This window comes from Tribolium madens, unplaced genomic scaffold (assembly GCF_015345945.1).
Source record: "Tribolium madens isolate multiple individuals breed KSU strain unplaced genomic scaffold, Tmad_KSU_1.1 Scaffold_1;HRSCAF=32;Tcas5.2_LG8, whole genome shotgun sequence".
In the NCBI taxonomy this organism is placed as follows: domain Eukaryota; kingdom Metazoa; phylum Arthropoda; class Insecta; order Coleoptera; family Tenebrionidae; genus Tribolium; species Tribolium madens.
In genome coordinates, this window is record NW_025400984.1 from 3,473,371 (window position 1) to 3,490,458 (window position 17,088).

At 32.0% G+C, this 17,088-nt stretch overlaps 3 protein-coding genes across 5 annotated transcripts in view; all 3 read left to right on the forward strand.

The window, feature by feature from the left end:
- Positions 1-4,068: 4,068 nt before the first annotated feature.
- LOC123003899 lies at positions 4,069-5,435 on the forward strand. Of its 2 annotated transcripts, none has more exons than XM_044396940.1 (4): positions 4,069-4,201; positions 4,252-4,418; positions 4,592-4,715; positions 4,965-5,435. In XM_044396940.1, the coding sequence occupies exons 1-4, from the start codon at positions 4,190-4,192 to the stop codon at positions 5,367-5,369; spliced, it is 708 nt and encodes a 235-aa protein (XP_044252875.1). In that variant the 5' UTR covers positions 4,069-4,189; the 3' UTR covers positions 5,370-5,435. The 2 variants fall into 2 exon arrangements, with proteins under 2 accessions (XP_044252875.1, XP_044252876.1); XM_044396941.1 differs by lacking the exon at positions 4,592-4,715 and adding an exon at positions 4,793-4,910.
- A 937-nt stretch (positions 5,436-6,372) lies between these two features.
- The window catches only part of LOC123016300 (potassium voltage-gated channel protein Shaw-like), a 32,370-nt gene continuing 21,654 nt past the window's right edge, over positions 6,373-17,088 (forward strand). For both annotated transcript variants that reach the window (XM_044416610.1, XM_044416611.1), the window contains exon 1: positions 6,373-6,471. The gene's annotated coding sequence lies outside the window, so the exon portion shown is untranslated. The remainder of the gene's footprint in view (positions 6,472-17,088) is intronic.
- On the forward strand, positions 8,444-12,786 carry LOC123016302 (potassium/sodium hyperpolarization-activated cyclic nucleotide-gated channel 1-like). The gene is made up of 7 exons (XM_044416612.1): positions 8,444-8,696; positions 8,742-8,957; positions 9,004-9,169; positions 9,211-9,568; positions 11,879-12,070; positions 12,116-12,339; positions 12,385-12,786. The coding sequence occupies exons 1-7, from the start codon at positions 8,449-8,451 to the stop codon at positions 12,670-12,672; spliced, it is 1,692 nt and encodes a 563-aa protein (XP_044272547.1). The 5' UTR covers positions 8,444-8,448; the 3' UTR covers positions 12,673-12,786.

Below are 17,088 nucleotides of genomic sequence, written 5' to 3' on the forward strand. Positions count from 1 at the left end.
TCTGGACGAAACAATGGCGATTTTGGTCACGTGGGAACCACACGAAGGACATCTCACGCTAAGCGTACACCATACTTACAGGGATCTGTAATCTGGCGCTAGTAGCACTATTATTGCTATTATTGCACAACTATATGTTGTATTTTTGTCAACAAAACGGAAATAAAACAATCTTAAAAGAGTCGAATTTTATTTTTCCGAAATTTCGATTTTTTTATCACTAAAAACATAAAACTATTGTATAAAGCACAATAATTGCTTTTTTTCTAAAAAAATTCTCAAAAATGTTTCAAAAGTAAACGGCCATACGTCAATCAGTGACAAAAAACCTCATTCTGAGAAAAAAAGTTCAAATAATCTTTTCTATATCTTTATTTGTTAAATAGTCACAGCAAAGATTACCAATGAATTAAATGACATTTATCAAACAATTGCTTAGTTCCAAGTCTTATTTAATTAATATTGTCAATGTGACAAAAAACACAATAACTACAAAAATCAATTACATTGCTTTCCATTGTTTCAGTTTAATAAGACTTGAAACTATTGCTTTATTGCCTCATAAATGTCATCGTTTTTAATTTATATGTGGTAAGCTGTAATTCTTTAACAACTGTAGATAGAAAAAAATTATTTAATTTTTTATTTCAGGATGATATTTTCTATCACTAGTTGACGTATAGCGGTTTACTTTTGAGACACCCTGTATATTACTAAAAAAAGCTTATAATTTTTTCAATTTTTTTGATAAGAATTCTGATTTTGAAAATAATAAAAAAGAATTGGGCAACCCTAAATTAGAAAATCAGAAAGCAAATCGGTTTATTTGTGACTGTTGTCTACCAAGTAAAAAGAAACTAGTCATACTTTAGGGTTTTAAATTTTTGACAATTTTGGAAAAATCTGTACTAAAAAATCGAGTAAACTATGTTTATAGTGACATTGCTTTTGTTTATCGAAATTAAGAAACACCGTTTTTTTTCTGTTTTTTTTTTATGAAAATTTGACATTCTTGTACTCAGAATAAGTGCAATTTTGGTTATCAGAATTTACAGAAATGTTAATTTTGTTTGTCGGAAACAAAAAAAAACTATAAATAAAGTTTGCAATGATTTAATAACAATTAAACGAATACTTACATATTGTCAAGTTTTCTCAGAAAGTGTGAAACTGAAATAAGGGTCATAAAATGAGATTTCTAAGGTAGTTTTAGTTTGAAAATCCCTGAAACTAAATTTATTTTTTACCAAATTGGCTACACCTTAATTTTTTAAATTAAATAAAATTAGAATCAAGTATGTCTTCACAACAAACAATCACAATTTGAAAACAAACTCTGAGTTAATTCTTAATTTTGGACAGCCCTGTATATACATAAAAGAAAATAATCAAGCATTGCAACTTTGAATTTATTGTTTGTGTTTTATTTTCAACAAGATAAAAAATGGGAGTAGTTAATCAAAAATAAATTTTTCAAAAAGTTAAACAATTAGCTCCAATTACGTACTCTACAGAACTTTGGACAGCCCTGCACATGTTCTATTTATCAAGTAGACTGTGTTAATTCTAATGAATTATAATCTCTATAGAGATTGTTTTCTAAATATCCAATTTTTTGTTTTTGTTTTTCAAAATGGCTGACCGAAAAATTACTTTGAGTAAAATAGCACAAGGCCAATGTGATTATTTTTTGGCGAAAATTACGTCAAATTTTGATTTTTGGAAAATTTATTTTTAAAATTTGACTTTTGTGGTAAGCTGTAAATCTTTAACAACTTAAGATAGAAAAAAAAAACCTATTTAATTCTACACTAGTTGACGTATGGTGGTTTACTTTTGAGATACCCTGTATATTATTAAAAAGGCCTTAGTTTGGACAGCCCTGCCACTGAAAGAGCATATAATTTTGACATAAGATAAAAATTCTAATTTTCAAAATGATAAAAAAGAAGAACCTTAAATTAGAAAATCAGAAAGCAAATCGGGTTATTTGTGACTGTTGTCTAGCAAGTAAAAAGAAACTAGTCATACTCTACAATTTTAACATTGCTTTTTTTCCGTCTCTTTTTTTTGATAAAAATTTGACATGATGTACTCAGAATAAGTGTAATTTTTTTATCAGAATTTACAGAAATGTGCCGGGAAAAAAAACAATAAATAAAATTTGCAATGATTTAATAATAATAACAATTAAACAAATACTGACATATTGTCAAGTTTTGTCAAAAAGTGTGAAACTGAAATAAGTTTTCATCTTTCTATGGCCATAAAGTTAAAACATTTTTAAGATAGCTTTAGTTTGAACATCCCTGAAATTAAATTTATTTTTTACCAAATTAGCTACCCTTTGTATTTTTTTAATTAAATCTCTAAAATCAAATATGTCTTTACAACAATCACAACTTGAAAACAAACTCGATTTTTGAGTTAATTCTTAATTTTGGACAGCCCTGTATATGCAGAAAATTAAATTACCAAGCACATGCAACTTTGAATTAATTGTTTGTATTTTATTCTTAACAAGATAAAAAAATAGGGTTAGTGAATAAAAAACAATTTTTGAAAAAGTTAAACAATTAGCTAAGCAATTAGCTCCAATTAGGTACCTACTTTACGAGAACTTTGGACAGCCCTGCACATGTTCTACCAATCAAGTCGGCTGTGTTAATTCTAATGAATTATAATCTCTATGGAGATTGCTTTGTGACAATGCAATTTTCTGTTTTTGTTTTTCAAAATGGCCGACCGAAAAATTAGGTACTTTGAGGTAAAATGCACAAGGCCAATGTGATTATTTTTGGGCGAAAATTACGTAAAATCTTGATTTTTAGAGAGTTTATTTTTAAAATTTGACTTTTGCTGATCTCTTCATCATCCCTTTTATCCTGCATTAAGGCAACAAAGGGGCCATAAAGGCCTAATCAATCCATAACTCGGTCGAATAATCACTCGAGGTCGAACGAATTCACCTGGTGCGATCGTCATAGCAACGGCGTCTCTCTTCCGACGCCAAAACCGGAAATAAATCCTCGTCGATTTTCTTGTTAAAACAAATCTATTTCCGGTCGTAATTAAATCCGCATGGGATTGTATTTTATCTCCTGCTGACGAGGTTTTTTTGTTATCTTAGGTGATTCACGCAGTGGAGGTTCGTGAAAAGGGGGAGTTTCATTTTATTATCACCAAAAGTGTGATTTGATTACGATTTTTTGATAATCATTCATAATGTTTTATTTGATAAAAATTTGGGTTCATTTATAAGATTAGGTATTCTGGGCACGAGCCGCCACTGATAACTTGAGACAGAAGAAGATTTATTTTGAAAAATGCGAGATGTCCGTCCGGGGGAAGCAAAATCGATCGAGGGTTAAACTCGCTGAAATTTTTGTTATAAAAATAGCTAAATTTGGCTACAAAGCGTTCAGAAGCAGAAGAGTTCAAGTTCAGAAAGTAAAGATAAACATCAAAGCACATCTCCGGAAGGAAAATCTAAATGGAACATGAAAGTGCTCAGATGCAGAATAATTGTCGCCCAAGGCGAACGTCCCTTCTGTATATTATACAGGATGTCTAAGTTTACCAACGCAATAGTTCTTTGAATTTTTACGCCAGCCGGAAATGCGCCTTTTTCCAAATCCAATTTCACGGAAATAACCAATTCTTCATGTCCCATTGATTAACAATAATTTTTTGTCTTTGGTCAAATTTAAATTTCATGCATTTCTACACAGGAATTATGATTTTTTATCGCCCAAGCAGAAAAATGTCAACACGGAGAAAAACAACCAAAATTTAGAATTTCGTTTATTTTGCTTAATTACAAAAATCGGAAAGCAAAAAAATGACCCAACATCCGGTTAGCCACAAATCTAGAAAGTTCGATGCCGACTTTCCATAATTACCAAACAAAAATTGCAATAATTCATGTTTTGTTCCACTCGACATAGAATCCGACTTGGGTCATCTTTTGCAATCACAACTTCTCGAATACGTCTATTGTTAAGAAATTGATTTGTAAAACTAACGGACCGTTGGCCTTTTTTGCCCCAGACAAGAACCGCGATCTCGGTGCCAGAGAACTCGCTGGAACTATATCGAAAATAAACAATTCCGTCGCGGATCATTCAACTATAAAAAGGTTACACTCTTTCATCGGAGACAGTCTCACACTAGCATCGAGTCTTGCAAAATGTGCTCAAAGGTACCACAAAAACACCACCAATTCAACCCCAACCACAACAATTCTCATAGTTTTCAGCGTTGGCTTTGCTCTGCGCCGCCTCCTGCGTCCTGGGGGCGGAAGTGAAGGACAAAAGACAGGTTGGAAGCGTCACTTTGCAAAAGGACGACCATCAAGTGGCCGAGACGCATGGCTTCGGCGCCCCGGCGGCCGTGCACGCGGGCAGCAAATACTTCCAGTAAGTTGGCCATTTCCAAATAACGGTTACCTAGCAACGGTTGTTAAGTTACTCTTAAATCTAGTAACAGTGACAACGGTTACCTAGCAACTGTTGTTAAGTATCACTAGTCCTCCACAGTTACTTAGCAACAGTGACAGTGATTCAGCGCTTGCTTGATTTTTTGTGTGTAGGGATATGTACACGGCCCAGCACTCTCCTCACGAGATTGAGTTTGGGCACGTGTGCGAATCGCCTCAAGAGTGGGAGCAGCGTTTTGAAAAGATCAATTTTGAGGATTTGAGTCATCAAGGAAAGGTTTTTGGGGATTTTGTTAATTTAGTCTTTTCTTCTTTTCTTCTCTTACTAACTTTCTTCTTTCTTCTCACTAACAGATACGCCCATGTGCCCGCTAAAGACCATTACGAGCACGGCCACAAACGAGGCAACGAACACCACTTTATCGAACGTCATGAGAAAGCCCATCCGCATGCCGGGGAGTTCAAAACTAAAGTCTCTTTCTTCTTAATTTCTTCGTTTTTTGGGTTTTTAACCGGTGTTTTTTAGGTGAGATGGGGCGATAAGCATGGAGGGTATGGGGAACACTACTGGGATTACAACCATGCCGGTCATCATGACGGTGGAGGTGAAGAAAGTCAACAGAAGGAAGAATATGTTGCCTATGATGAGAGTCAACAAAGTCCGACCTATGTTGCTGGTGGGAGGGGAAAAAGACAGCCGAATGGTGACGGAGACGTCGAGTTTATAAACGAAAATGCTAGGGCTTTGGTCTTGAGTGGAGTAACAGGGAAACACGGGGGGAATTACAAGAGGGAGAGGGATTACGAGAGGGGCAAAAGGGAAGGGAAGAAATTAGACGGGCGGGATTTGGTCTACGACCAAAAGATGGGGTTGATTGTTGACCAGAAAACTGGGATTGCGTACGAGTTGAAGCCGGTTGTTGAATATTAAGAGAATCTTTTTATAGTTTTTTGTACGTTTGTTGACTAGTTTTTAATAAATATACTTTTAATATTTACGAAATTGAAGTTTTAATTCCCCAGACAAACGAGGTGAACAAACTATTCGTTCCAGCTTGACCGGAACAAAAATACAGGTCAACCTTTCACTACAAAAATTGAATCAAATATTTACAAAGTGAATAATTAAATCGGCTTATGTGCGAATCCTTTTCCGCTTTTGTCGGCCGTTAAGCCCTAAAACTCGGTGTAAATCGCAGATTAATTTTAACTCCCGACCTTGATTACTTATTTCCAGCCATAGAGAAAAAGTCGAACTTGTAACAAGCAAATATTTATATGTCCGCGCTGATTTATCCGTTTCGAACAGTCACTTGGTTTGTATAAACCGACGTTTAAAAATAAACCGATGATGTGTTACAATTTGTTGAATCCGAGTTTTAAGAAGTCTCATTGTATTGTTTCATACAGTGCGTGGGAGGAAATAAGTCTGTGGTTTAGTTATTTAAAGAACTCAAATTTTTAGGGCGTGTTAATTGTCACGTGACGTGTGCTCCAATCACAGCCCGCGTAATTGAGTCACATAGTCATGTGATTGTTAAGACACGCCCCTAATTGCAACAACTTGTGTCAATTTAATAGTTTTGTTTTTGCAAAATCTCCATGCGTGCTCGTTGCCCCGAAACCATTGATTTTCCGACAAGAACGGAATCGAACGTATAAATAAACATCGTGTTTTCAAATTATCTTAATAACAGTACAAACAGCGAGAGAATACTACGTGTTTGTCATTTGCCCTTTGCAAATTGCTTTATCAAATAACATTAATTACATTTGCTTGAAATTATTTGGACAATTAATTAAACAGTACTTGTGGATGCAAAATTTGGGGGAGAAAGTGGGTGTTTTTGCCCCCGTTGAAAAAGCCTGAAATATGCGCTAAGTCTGCAGCATCCCAGCATCCCGGTAGGCGTTGAATCAGTCGTCGTTTGCGAGGCGCGAGAGGAGGGCGTCGCGACGCTCCTGAAACGGCCGTTTCGTTCGCGGATTTCAGTTTTCAGTGCTTTTCGGTTTTAGTTTCGGCAAGCTTTACGGTAAGCCTTGTTCCCAACCCCGTCATGTTTTATTTTTACGCTAGCTATTTTCGGTCTGTCATAAATTATTTACATATTTAACGAAATATTACTTCATCAGCGATTTTTTATGTTTGTTTTGAAGAAAAAGTGCGTCACTTGTTGATCAGGGGAGGGGTGATGACGCCCGACTCAATTGACTCACTTTTAATTGGTTTTGATTGTCACGTGAGGCGAGACACGCCCTCACTGATTTGATTGCGCTTGTTTGATTGGCTCGTTTTCAAATTATTCCTGAAATTTTTTAATTTGGCTGAAAGCTTCAGGATGTGTGAAAGCAATTTTCGCTAGGAATGTGTGAAGTTTGAAGGCGAGAATACTCGCAACAATGTTTAATTTACTTTTATTTGATTTTTAAACATTTTAAAAAGTAATACGTATAAAAACAATTTCTTATTAAAAAAAGAAGAAAGAAAAGTAAATGATATTCTCGTTACTATCTACTTGCTATGAACATGATAAAAATAATAATTTTCTTTTTGTAGAGAGATTTTAAAGCAAATTTTTGCTTATTTTTTTATTCGCAATGATCATAAGTTCTGTTTCTAAAAAAGTTATTTTATGTAAATCGTTTATTATTTTATTATTTCCAACTTCATATTAGAAATCTCAAAATAATTCTAATTCTAAAATAAAACATATGTATGTTTTGATAATAATTAATCGTTTTATCCGTCTCTGGAAAACTCTACATCTTTGAAATTATTAATCGCCTTAACAACAAATTTTTAGAATTTCATTTTTTGACCCATTCTACATACAGGGTGAATAAAAAGTATGGAATGAAGCGTTTTTTTATGCGATTTTGTTTTGTCATAATAATGTAAACATTTTTTTTTTTAAATATTAAATATTAAGTACTTAGATGATAGTTGTAATTTTTAAATCATAACCTTCATGAGAAAAATGGTTTTAAAGTAGGTTATCCTTTAAAAAAATATTTTTTTTGCAGTAGGTACTCAAAAACAAAACAAAATTTCGAAAATTTTTATTCTTGGAAAAACCTCACATTTTTATAGTATTTTATTACTCATCAATTAGTTTTTTCAAAAAATAAATAGTTTAAGCAAAAAACGTTTAGTTCCATATTTTTTATTCACCTGGTACGTGTTTTGAACTATTTCACAGTTACACTATTTTGACAAAGTGACAAAAAATGTCAAAAAAGTATTTAAATTCTCTATGTAGTTTTACGTAAGAAATTAAAATTTTAATTTTACTAAATAGTTAGTTCAAAAAAACTCCGAAATATGGCATTTTCATTCATATACAGGTGGATTATAAAAAACACTCCAAGTCATAACTCCATTATTTTTAAAGATATGACAATACTTTCTAGAACAAAGTTGTACAGTTTATTATCATCTATTATTTGGGATTGACGCTTAATCAATGTTATTTCCTGTTTTACCGGAACTGACATCAGTTTCAGTTTTTTAAATGGAACACTCTATATATTTTGTTATTTTTGGATTCCTCATTAAATTGCCTTTGAACAAGCTTACCAACTATTATTTATCACTAAGTTTTGCTTTTTGGCAATTTAAAAATTAGGCTGTGGAAAAATAGAACATTTTTATTCATTTTTTCTAAGATAAGCAAACGACTAATAACAAAAAAACTGTTCAACTTTAAAAGTAACGAAATTATGACTTGGGGCGTCTTTTTTATCTTAGATCGTCTTTCAGAAAATAAATTTTAATCATAAATCACTCAGTATTGTTAAAAGATTCGTAGTTTAATTTGTTTTTTTTTTTTCAATTTAATTGTTCAAAAAATGCCAAATCTGCAATTTTTTGAAAGGAGATTTTAGACAAAATTTCTGAAAATATGGGTGTTTCAAAACTTGTGATAGAAGAAAACTACCTGCCTTGCCCATTTTGGCCGCTTTCAAAAAAATTGTTTGATCAAGTAGTCAGTTTTCAGTGTCAAAACACAATGTTTCAAGTGAAACTGTCCCATGTTTGCACCATCGAACATGTGGCGTCTCGCAGCTTTTTACCCCCTTTACCCCCCAAAGCGTCCTGCTTCGCCCGTTTCAAGCGTGTCCTGAAAAAGATAATTCTCATCACTGAAATCAACCCCAACAGTATGAACTTTTTCAGGAGCACGGCTGAAATCCTCGACGAAAGGAGACAGCAGGTCAAGTCGGGGTCGTGGGTCATCCACCCGTTCAGTATTTTCAGGTAACGGAGCTGTTTTCAGCCACTGAAATTATCGCAGGTTTCTAGACTGTATTACGAGATTTATATGGCGATTTTGTTGTTCTTCTGGTTGATTTATTTGCCCCTGGATGCTGCATATGGGGATTACCTCGCATTGGAAGTTTTGGTTTTTAATTGGTTTTTTAACACGTTGGGAGTTATTGATATTTTTGTGAATTTCACCACGGGTTACAAGAGTAAGAAAAAGGAAACGATTGTGATGAAGTGTTCGTCAATCGCTGGGTAATTTGGGATTTTCAGGAATTTTTCAGTAATTTTCCATTTTCAGTAATTACATATTTAGTTTTTTTTTCGTGGGGGACGTATTAGCCCTCACGCCTGAATTACCGAAGGATTTAATTAACCACCACACCGACAATTTACTCGATATGTTGTCACTGGCGAAAACTGTGCGCATTTTAACTTACTTGGACTATTTGGAGACAGTTTTTAGTGTAAAATCGACTCAAATTTTGTCCAAATCATTGTTTTCCAGTATTTCAGAATCAAAACCGGTGCGCAAACTGTCATAAAAATGGCCACTTTGGCGTTTCTTCTCATTCATGATCTTGCGTGTATTTTTCCAATGATGGCAACAGCAAGTGAAATTTTTGAATCGTTCACTGAAGACGAAGAACGACACCAAGAAACTAACCACATGAGTCTTAATCTGCATATAAGGAGTGAAAATCTCTCAATGGATTTCTTTTCTTTGTATATAAGAAACCTCTACACGGCCTGTTCGTATATTCTAGGGGTTGATATTCGATTCAAATATCATTATCCTTGGTCGTTTTATATTACGGCCATTCTTGGATATTTCATCGGGAAATTTCTCCTCCTTTTTGCCACAGGTATAAGTTTATGCCACATTGAATGCTAAAGAAATCCTTTTTTGCTTAAAAAAACATATTTCAAATGCATGTTGGCTCAAATTCTTCCAAAGAGTGATCAAATTGAGAATTTTTAAATATTATCAAGTAAATTTTACTATATTATGTGATAAAGATTTTAAGCCTATTTGCTAATTTTTGAGATGAGTGATGACTTATTTTGTACCGATTTCGGTGCAATCGGTAGATCGGGTGAAAATTTTTGTCGCCATTCATCTTTTCGGTAAAAACTGAATGACCTATACGAAATGAACAAAAAGTATGAAACCAAGCGCTTTTTTTAAATCATTTACTTTCAAAAAATAATAACTAATAAAAATAAAAGTGCTATTAAAAATGTGAGTGTTGTTTTTGAGTTTTTTTCAACTTATATCAATTATTTTTGCTAAAAATTGAATAAAATGTTGATAGTTGTAATTCTTAGATCACAGCTTTTGTACAAAACATTTTATATTAGGTTGGCATTTAAAAAAATTAAAAATTTTCAGAACTCCAAAACAACAAAAAATATTTTTGATAAAACGTTACATTTTTGTAGTACTTTATCAGTCATTAATAACTTTTTTCAAAAAATTAATAGTTTAATAATTTAGACACATTTTGTTCACAAATGGAAAACAAATAAAAACGGAGTATTTTATTTAAATGTCACATATTTCAAAATACTTATTATCAAAAATTATAGAGTTGCGATTTTTAAAATATAGATTAAAATTCGCTTTTTAAAGAGGAAAATTGAAAAAACATTTTTTTAAACTCCAAATACCAAATTATTGGATTAAGTTTTTGATTTTTTTTATGTAAAATAACTTAGGAAATGGAAATCTGCAAAAATTATTTAGCTATTATAAGTTTTTAAAATTTATCAAAAATTTGTTTGCAAATTAATGAAACTCAAAAAATAGTATATTACTTTATTACTTAGAATTAAAAGTGATATGTTTATTTTACAAAATATTATTTTGCGAAAAAATTCACATAAACACATTTTTACTTCGAATAACATATACTATTTTATTCGCAAACGTATTCAGATCGAGGCAAAGAATTGAAAAGTAAATGAACAAAATAATCATGACGCTTTGCAATGAAATCATAACAAACAAACAAACGTCAGTATCGAAATTTGTGTTGAGATTTTCGAAAGTTTCTTAACTACATGGCTAGTGCAGTTAGTAGTGTAAAATGTCGAATGCTAATAATCGACAATGTACCTTTTCAGCATAATCTGAAGCAGCGAAAGAGGCAACATTGGTAAATGTCATAGTAAAAGTAAAAACGTCTGGGCACAAAAAACAGAGTTTTTACTTCATTACTAAAATGTAAAACTTTTATTTGTGTTATTTAGTCATTTTTCTGACATTTGCGGAAAAAATCTTGAAAACGATTATTTGAATCAGAATTTATTCTTAAGTAGAATAAAAAAATAATTGCAAGAATTATTTGGCTATGACAAGTACACTGAAAAATATGTCCAAAATTTTGCTTTTACAGAAAGAAATAAAATTGAAAAAATCGAGTTTTGTAATTTTGTCAAAAACAGAATCACCGAGATGAATCTGAATCAATCTAACGTAGTGACTTTAGTAATGATTCAAAATTTGCATTTTTTTATGTTAAATGAGTCAAAAAATCAGAAATTGTAAAAAAATTGCTGTAAATGTTGGTTTCAAAGATACATGAAATTTGGTTTTTGCGTAACAAACTTTGAAAGTGGACGATTTTTTCAAATGTTTAGGGAACCTGAACCTGAATTTGAATCGATTCTAAATTGCAAGAATTAATTTGCTACAATAATAGTTATTTATTATACAAGACGATAAACAAGTGTATAATATTTCGTTTTATTTTATACTCACCTACTAGAATTTCTTGAATATAAACAGTAGATAAAAATTACTTTATTTCACTAGACGATAAAAGACTACTTTATCTAATAAAATTTGTTGATAAAATCACTCTTTAACATTGGGTACAAAATAAATATAAATATAAATAAATTTTAAATTATTATCAAAACCTTTTTTTTTTCTCAAATATAAAATCACTGACATCCAAATCTGTATTTTTTTCGACAATAAAAGGTATCCAGTGCTGTAAGAAGAAGCTGTGGGTGATAGTTTAGCAAACATTAGGAAATTTCAATTTTCGAAATTGCGTTAGAACTTTTAGTAAGCACCCTGTATACCAAAAATTAGTAGAAATCAAGCCAAATTTTTTCAAAATTTTGTGAAAACTTGTGGTCCAAGCCCAATTTTTGTCATTTTTCAGTGGTGATTATCAACATGTTGAAAAGCCGTAACAATTTAGAAATCAAATATTTCGCGATGATGAGCCAAGTGGATGATTACATGAAAGCGAAAAATTTTCCAATCGTGGTTCAGAAACGCCTTCGTGAATGCTATCTCTACAAATACCGCGAGAAGTATTTTAAAGAACACGGAGTGAAGAATTTTATTTCCGGTATTTTGGCACTCTCTCAAACCTTAACTATTATCCAAATTTTAGAAAAATTGAAAAAAGAGATCAATTATCACACGTGTCGCCGCTTGGTCAACAACGTCCAAATCTTCCAGTCGCTCACGCGTGAACTCGTCGAGGAAATCCTCCACCACCTCAAACCCGAGATTTATTTACCCAACGATATAATCGTCAAAGCTGGCTCTGAGGGCGACTGCATGTACTTCCTGGCTTCCGGCACGGTTTCAGTGGTCTCACCCTCAGGCAAAGAAGTAAAAATCACACTTGAAAAATTCGAAAATTAAAATTTTCTCCAGATTTGTCACCTCGAAGACGGCGACTATTTCGGGGAAATTTGCCTACTTTACTCCAATTTGAAGAGAACGGCCACCGTTATCGCACTTGAAATCAGCGAAGTTTACAAATTAGACCGGAAATCGTTCAAAAAATCCATGGAGAATAATCTACCCCTCTTCAAAAAACTACAAGCTGATGCCAAAAAGAGATACAGGGAGACGAGAGACATCGAAAGGATGTTTATGACGGCCTCCCATCGACAAATCCTCGAAACGCAATCGATAGACGCCTCTGAGAAAACTTACTAACAATTGCTGTTTACTAATTAATTCATTAATTAAAGTTAAGTTGACAACACTGGTTTTCATAGCAACTTTATTACTCAATATCTCAAAAACTGCGCATTGTAGAGTATTTTAACCTATTGCATCGTGTTCAGCGCTTAATTTTACGTCTGAAAAACTATATTTCAGGGGTTTTGAAGATAAATTGACTATTTTACTACAAAAACTCAAAAAAAACGTAATTTTTTAAACTTGACCCAATAACGTTTTATGCACTTTTTTGAGTTTTTAAGACCTATAGAAATGTAAAAAACGTTATATGGAAGAATTTTAAAGTTGGAAATTTTTTTGATTTTTGTCGAGATTTTTGTCAATTTTTGGCACCCGGAGCGGATTTATTGGTGATAACTTCTTATGTTTGGTACCGTTGGAAAGAAAATTTAATTTTCTATCACATAAAAAAAAGATCAGTGCTCTACAATAGTTATCGAAAAAAAAAATCAAAAATATCAAAAATATCAAAAATATAAATATGACTATAACTACAAAACTATTACGAATTTTGCAGTTTTTTTGACACCAATCGATTTCTCGAAACATTTTACATATGTCTTTGTCAAAGCATTATATCAAGTATCATTGACGTACAGTTTTGCTAATTTAGAAAATAAAAAAAAGTAAAAACTTGTTAACACCTCCCTTAAAAACTAGTGTTTTTGAACTTGTCTCAGATTTAATTGAAACATATCCGATAGATTTTGACGAATTTGCCAAGCATTTCGCGTTATCTCCTCTACACCTTTTTCAAGTGTAATTCAGAAATCATCACATGTAATTCAGATTAGCCAATTTCGTTTCAGAAAGCGTAAATTGTAATTTAGATTAGTCAATTGTCTTTCAGAAAGTGTTAATTGTAATTCAGAAGAGTAAAATGAGTTTCAGAAACCATGAGATGTAATTCAGATTAGTTAATTTAATTTCAGAAAGCATAAATTGGAATTCAGATTCATTCCATGTAATTCAGAACAGTAAATTAAATTTCATGTTACCATACAGGGATGCGCCAGAACTCGCGCCCCAGAGAAAAATGCCATATAAGGTAAGATACCAGGAACTTGGAAAAAATGTTTAAAAAATTTTATCTATAAAAATTTCGAAGTTATGAGGGTTTAAAATTTGCACTTTAACTCTATTTATTTCTGTTGGAAAAATAATTTTCCAAGTTTTTTTGCTATTAAAAGAGGAAACAAGGAAGCTGTACCCTAAATTGTAACTCTGTTTAATGTTATTTGTGGCTTTTAATGTCAAAATTTTTGTCCCTTTACTAAATAATTGTAAACAAACATATACAAGATCATCAGTATCATTAAATAGATATAAAAAATGTCAAATGTCAAAAAATAAATGTCAAAATTTTTTGATAGATAGAATTTTTTAAACATTTTTTTCATGTTCCTGGTATCTTACGTTACTTGCACATTTTCTCTGGGGCGCTAGTTCTGGGGCACCCTGTATAATCCAGAAAATATCAATTGTAATTCAAATCAGTAACTTACTGTTATTTCAAAATAAAGTTTACACATAAACTCGAATTATTTTATTTTCAAAACTACAGAGTTACATAAACTTAGTATTTTACAAAATAAATAAGATATTTTATTTTCAAAAAGATTTTGATAATGTAATTTTTAAATGAAAATAGCGAATTCTGAATTACAATTACCACTTTCTGAAATACAATTTACTAATCTGAATTCCAATTTACGCTTTCTGAAATTAAATTAACTAATCTGAATTATATCTGATAGTTTCTGAAATTCATTTTACTGTTTTCAATTACAATTAACACTTTCTGAAATACAATTGACTAATCTGAATTACAATTAATGTTTTCTGAAATATGTCTTACGTTTTCTGAATTACACTTAAAAAAGGTGTAGTTCCGCCATAATCGGCGTTTAAAAATTCTTTTTTTTTTGCAAGATATTGTTTTGGCTTTTTGCTCTAGGTCAAATAGTTTGGCCATCTAATGGCGCAAACCGGAAGTCGCTCCGGGTTATGGTTCCGGGTACAGAGCCAATTTTAGTTTTTCTCATAAAAAATTAATATCTCAAAAACTATGAGTCCTAGGTCAAAATGGTTTCTACAGGCGTGTTCTATGGTTAATTTTACATACATACACATAGTACTAGTTTTTCATAAAAATCAAAAAATGTTGATTTTTTGGTCAAAATCGGATATAGTTCTTATACTTTTAGCCTTATCCTTAACTATTACTCAATATCTCAAAAACTATGCATCGTAGAGTATTTTAACTTGTTGCATCGTGTTCAGCGCGTAATTTTACGTCCAAAAAATCATACTTCAAGCGTTTTTACGACTTAAAGTAAATTGAACTATTTTTACGATTTTACTACCGTTCTCTTTGAAAATTTCAAAAAATTCGTAATTTTTTAAATTTGACCTAATAACATGTTATACACTTTTTTGAGTTTTTAAGACCTCTATAAAGGTAAAAAAACGTTATATGGAGCAATTTTAAAGCTAAATTTTTTTTTGATTTTTGTCCAGATTTTGTTCAATTTTTTGCACCCGGAGCGATCTATTGCCAATAACTCCGCATTTGTTAGTGATAATCTCTTATGTTTGGTACCGTTGGAAAGAAAATTTAATTTTCTATCATATACAAAAAAGATCAGTGTTCTATAATAAATAGTAATCGAGAAAATTGCTGATAAATTCAAAATTATCCAAAATATTAATTCAACTATAACTTCTAGACGACCAAGAATTTTGCACTTTTTTTGACGCCAATTAATTTCTCGGAACACCTTACCTATGTATACATAAATAAATGCATTAAGGTACTGTTTTGCCGCAATTTACAAAATAAAAAAGTAAAAATTTGTGAATCTTTTATGACAACATCGAAAATAAAATGTTTGGTTGTTTCTAAAATATAATTTTAGTTTTATTACCACGACAAAACAATTTTGCCTGATTTTGTTTTAAACCCCCCTTGCCATGGTTTGTGTCGTGTCGTTACCATGGTATAAAATAATCCAATACCTGCTAGATTCCTTTAATTGGGTTTTCGATGGCACTTCTTTGATCCGCGTCTCTGGTAATTTGATTAGAGAGAGGCAAATCGGTGAAATTCTCTCAATTAAATTCTTTTGGGGTTTAGACATTAGGATCTGGTGTATTTTATCGATCGCGGCCCCCGCTGACGTACGCCCATGAATAATTTCGGTTATGTAATTTCCCTCAAGTCTGCACCAGCAGCAAATCGCATGAACTTGTTGCTCGAGTGTTGGTATCGATTCCCTTTTTATATTTTTTTTTGATGACTGTGATTTGGTTTATTTTACGAGTTAATAAAACAACGAGAGTCGTTAAATGAAAGTGAGAATTAAGATTTTTAATCGACCATTTGTATCAATTTCCGGAAAACACTAAAAGGAAATCGAGGAGAGAATTTACAGTTTATGGCAATGTGAAACCGGAAAATTACCCAGTGTTAAGCTAGGGCTAGCATATTTTCATAAAATAGTCATTTGCAGCTTCCTACTCCGAGCTTTATCACTACTTGATGAAAATATTTAACCACTAAATATTTATCCAGGTTTTCAGCTGAAATCCTGCAGCTCTTCGAGTGTTCCTTATCTCAAATCACAATGTCGCATGAGAGGTTTATATTAATCGCATTTTCCGTTTCCGTTCTTACTCCCATCTGAACACACATAAATCAATTATTCGATGCTCGTCGAGAGCTTTAGACGAAATCCGGAGCTTGGATCTTTGTCATTTCTCGACCATCGAGACATTTTTTCAGGTAACCCGAGTTCGATTATTGTTGTGTAACCGAAAGTAAATAAAATGGAACAGCCGTGTGTTTGCTTGGGGAAATATCGGGACGAATAAACAAGAAAATACACTTGCTTTTATTGGAATTGTCACGTGTTAAAGCGCCAAGTGTAAACTCGTTTCATTTTTCCAAAAAGTTGAGCTTGAAATTATTTTGTTTTAGCCGGGAAACAAACGAAATTGTTTTGCTCGGCTTTGTGAAAAATGCAAAAATACGAGCAGTTAAATCTAATTTTTGTTTTTCTTCAATTACTTTGAAAATGTAGTCAAGAATTTCAAAATTATCATAAGCTTTCATATGAATGAAACTCAAAAGATTTTTTTAGTGAAAACGTTTATTTGATTCAGAATGTTCTTACATGGAACGATCCAAAAAAATCTAAATTTGCAAAAATCATTTGGCTGCAAGTGGCTTTAAAAATATTGACAAAAGTTTAATTTTAGGGAAATAAAATTCAAAAAGATGACATTTCGTTATTTTGTCTAAAATAGAATCATTGAAATAGATCCGAATCAAAATTTTTTTAAGTAAGCGAGGCTGCTTTGATTAAATGTAAGTTGTATAAATATAGT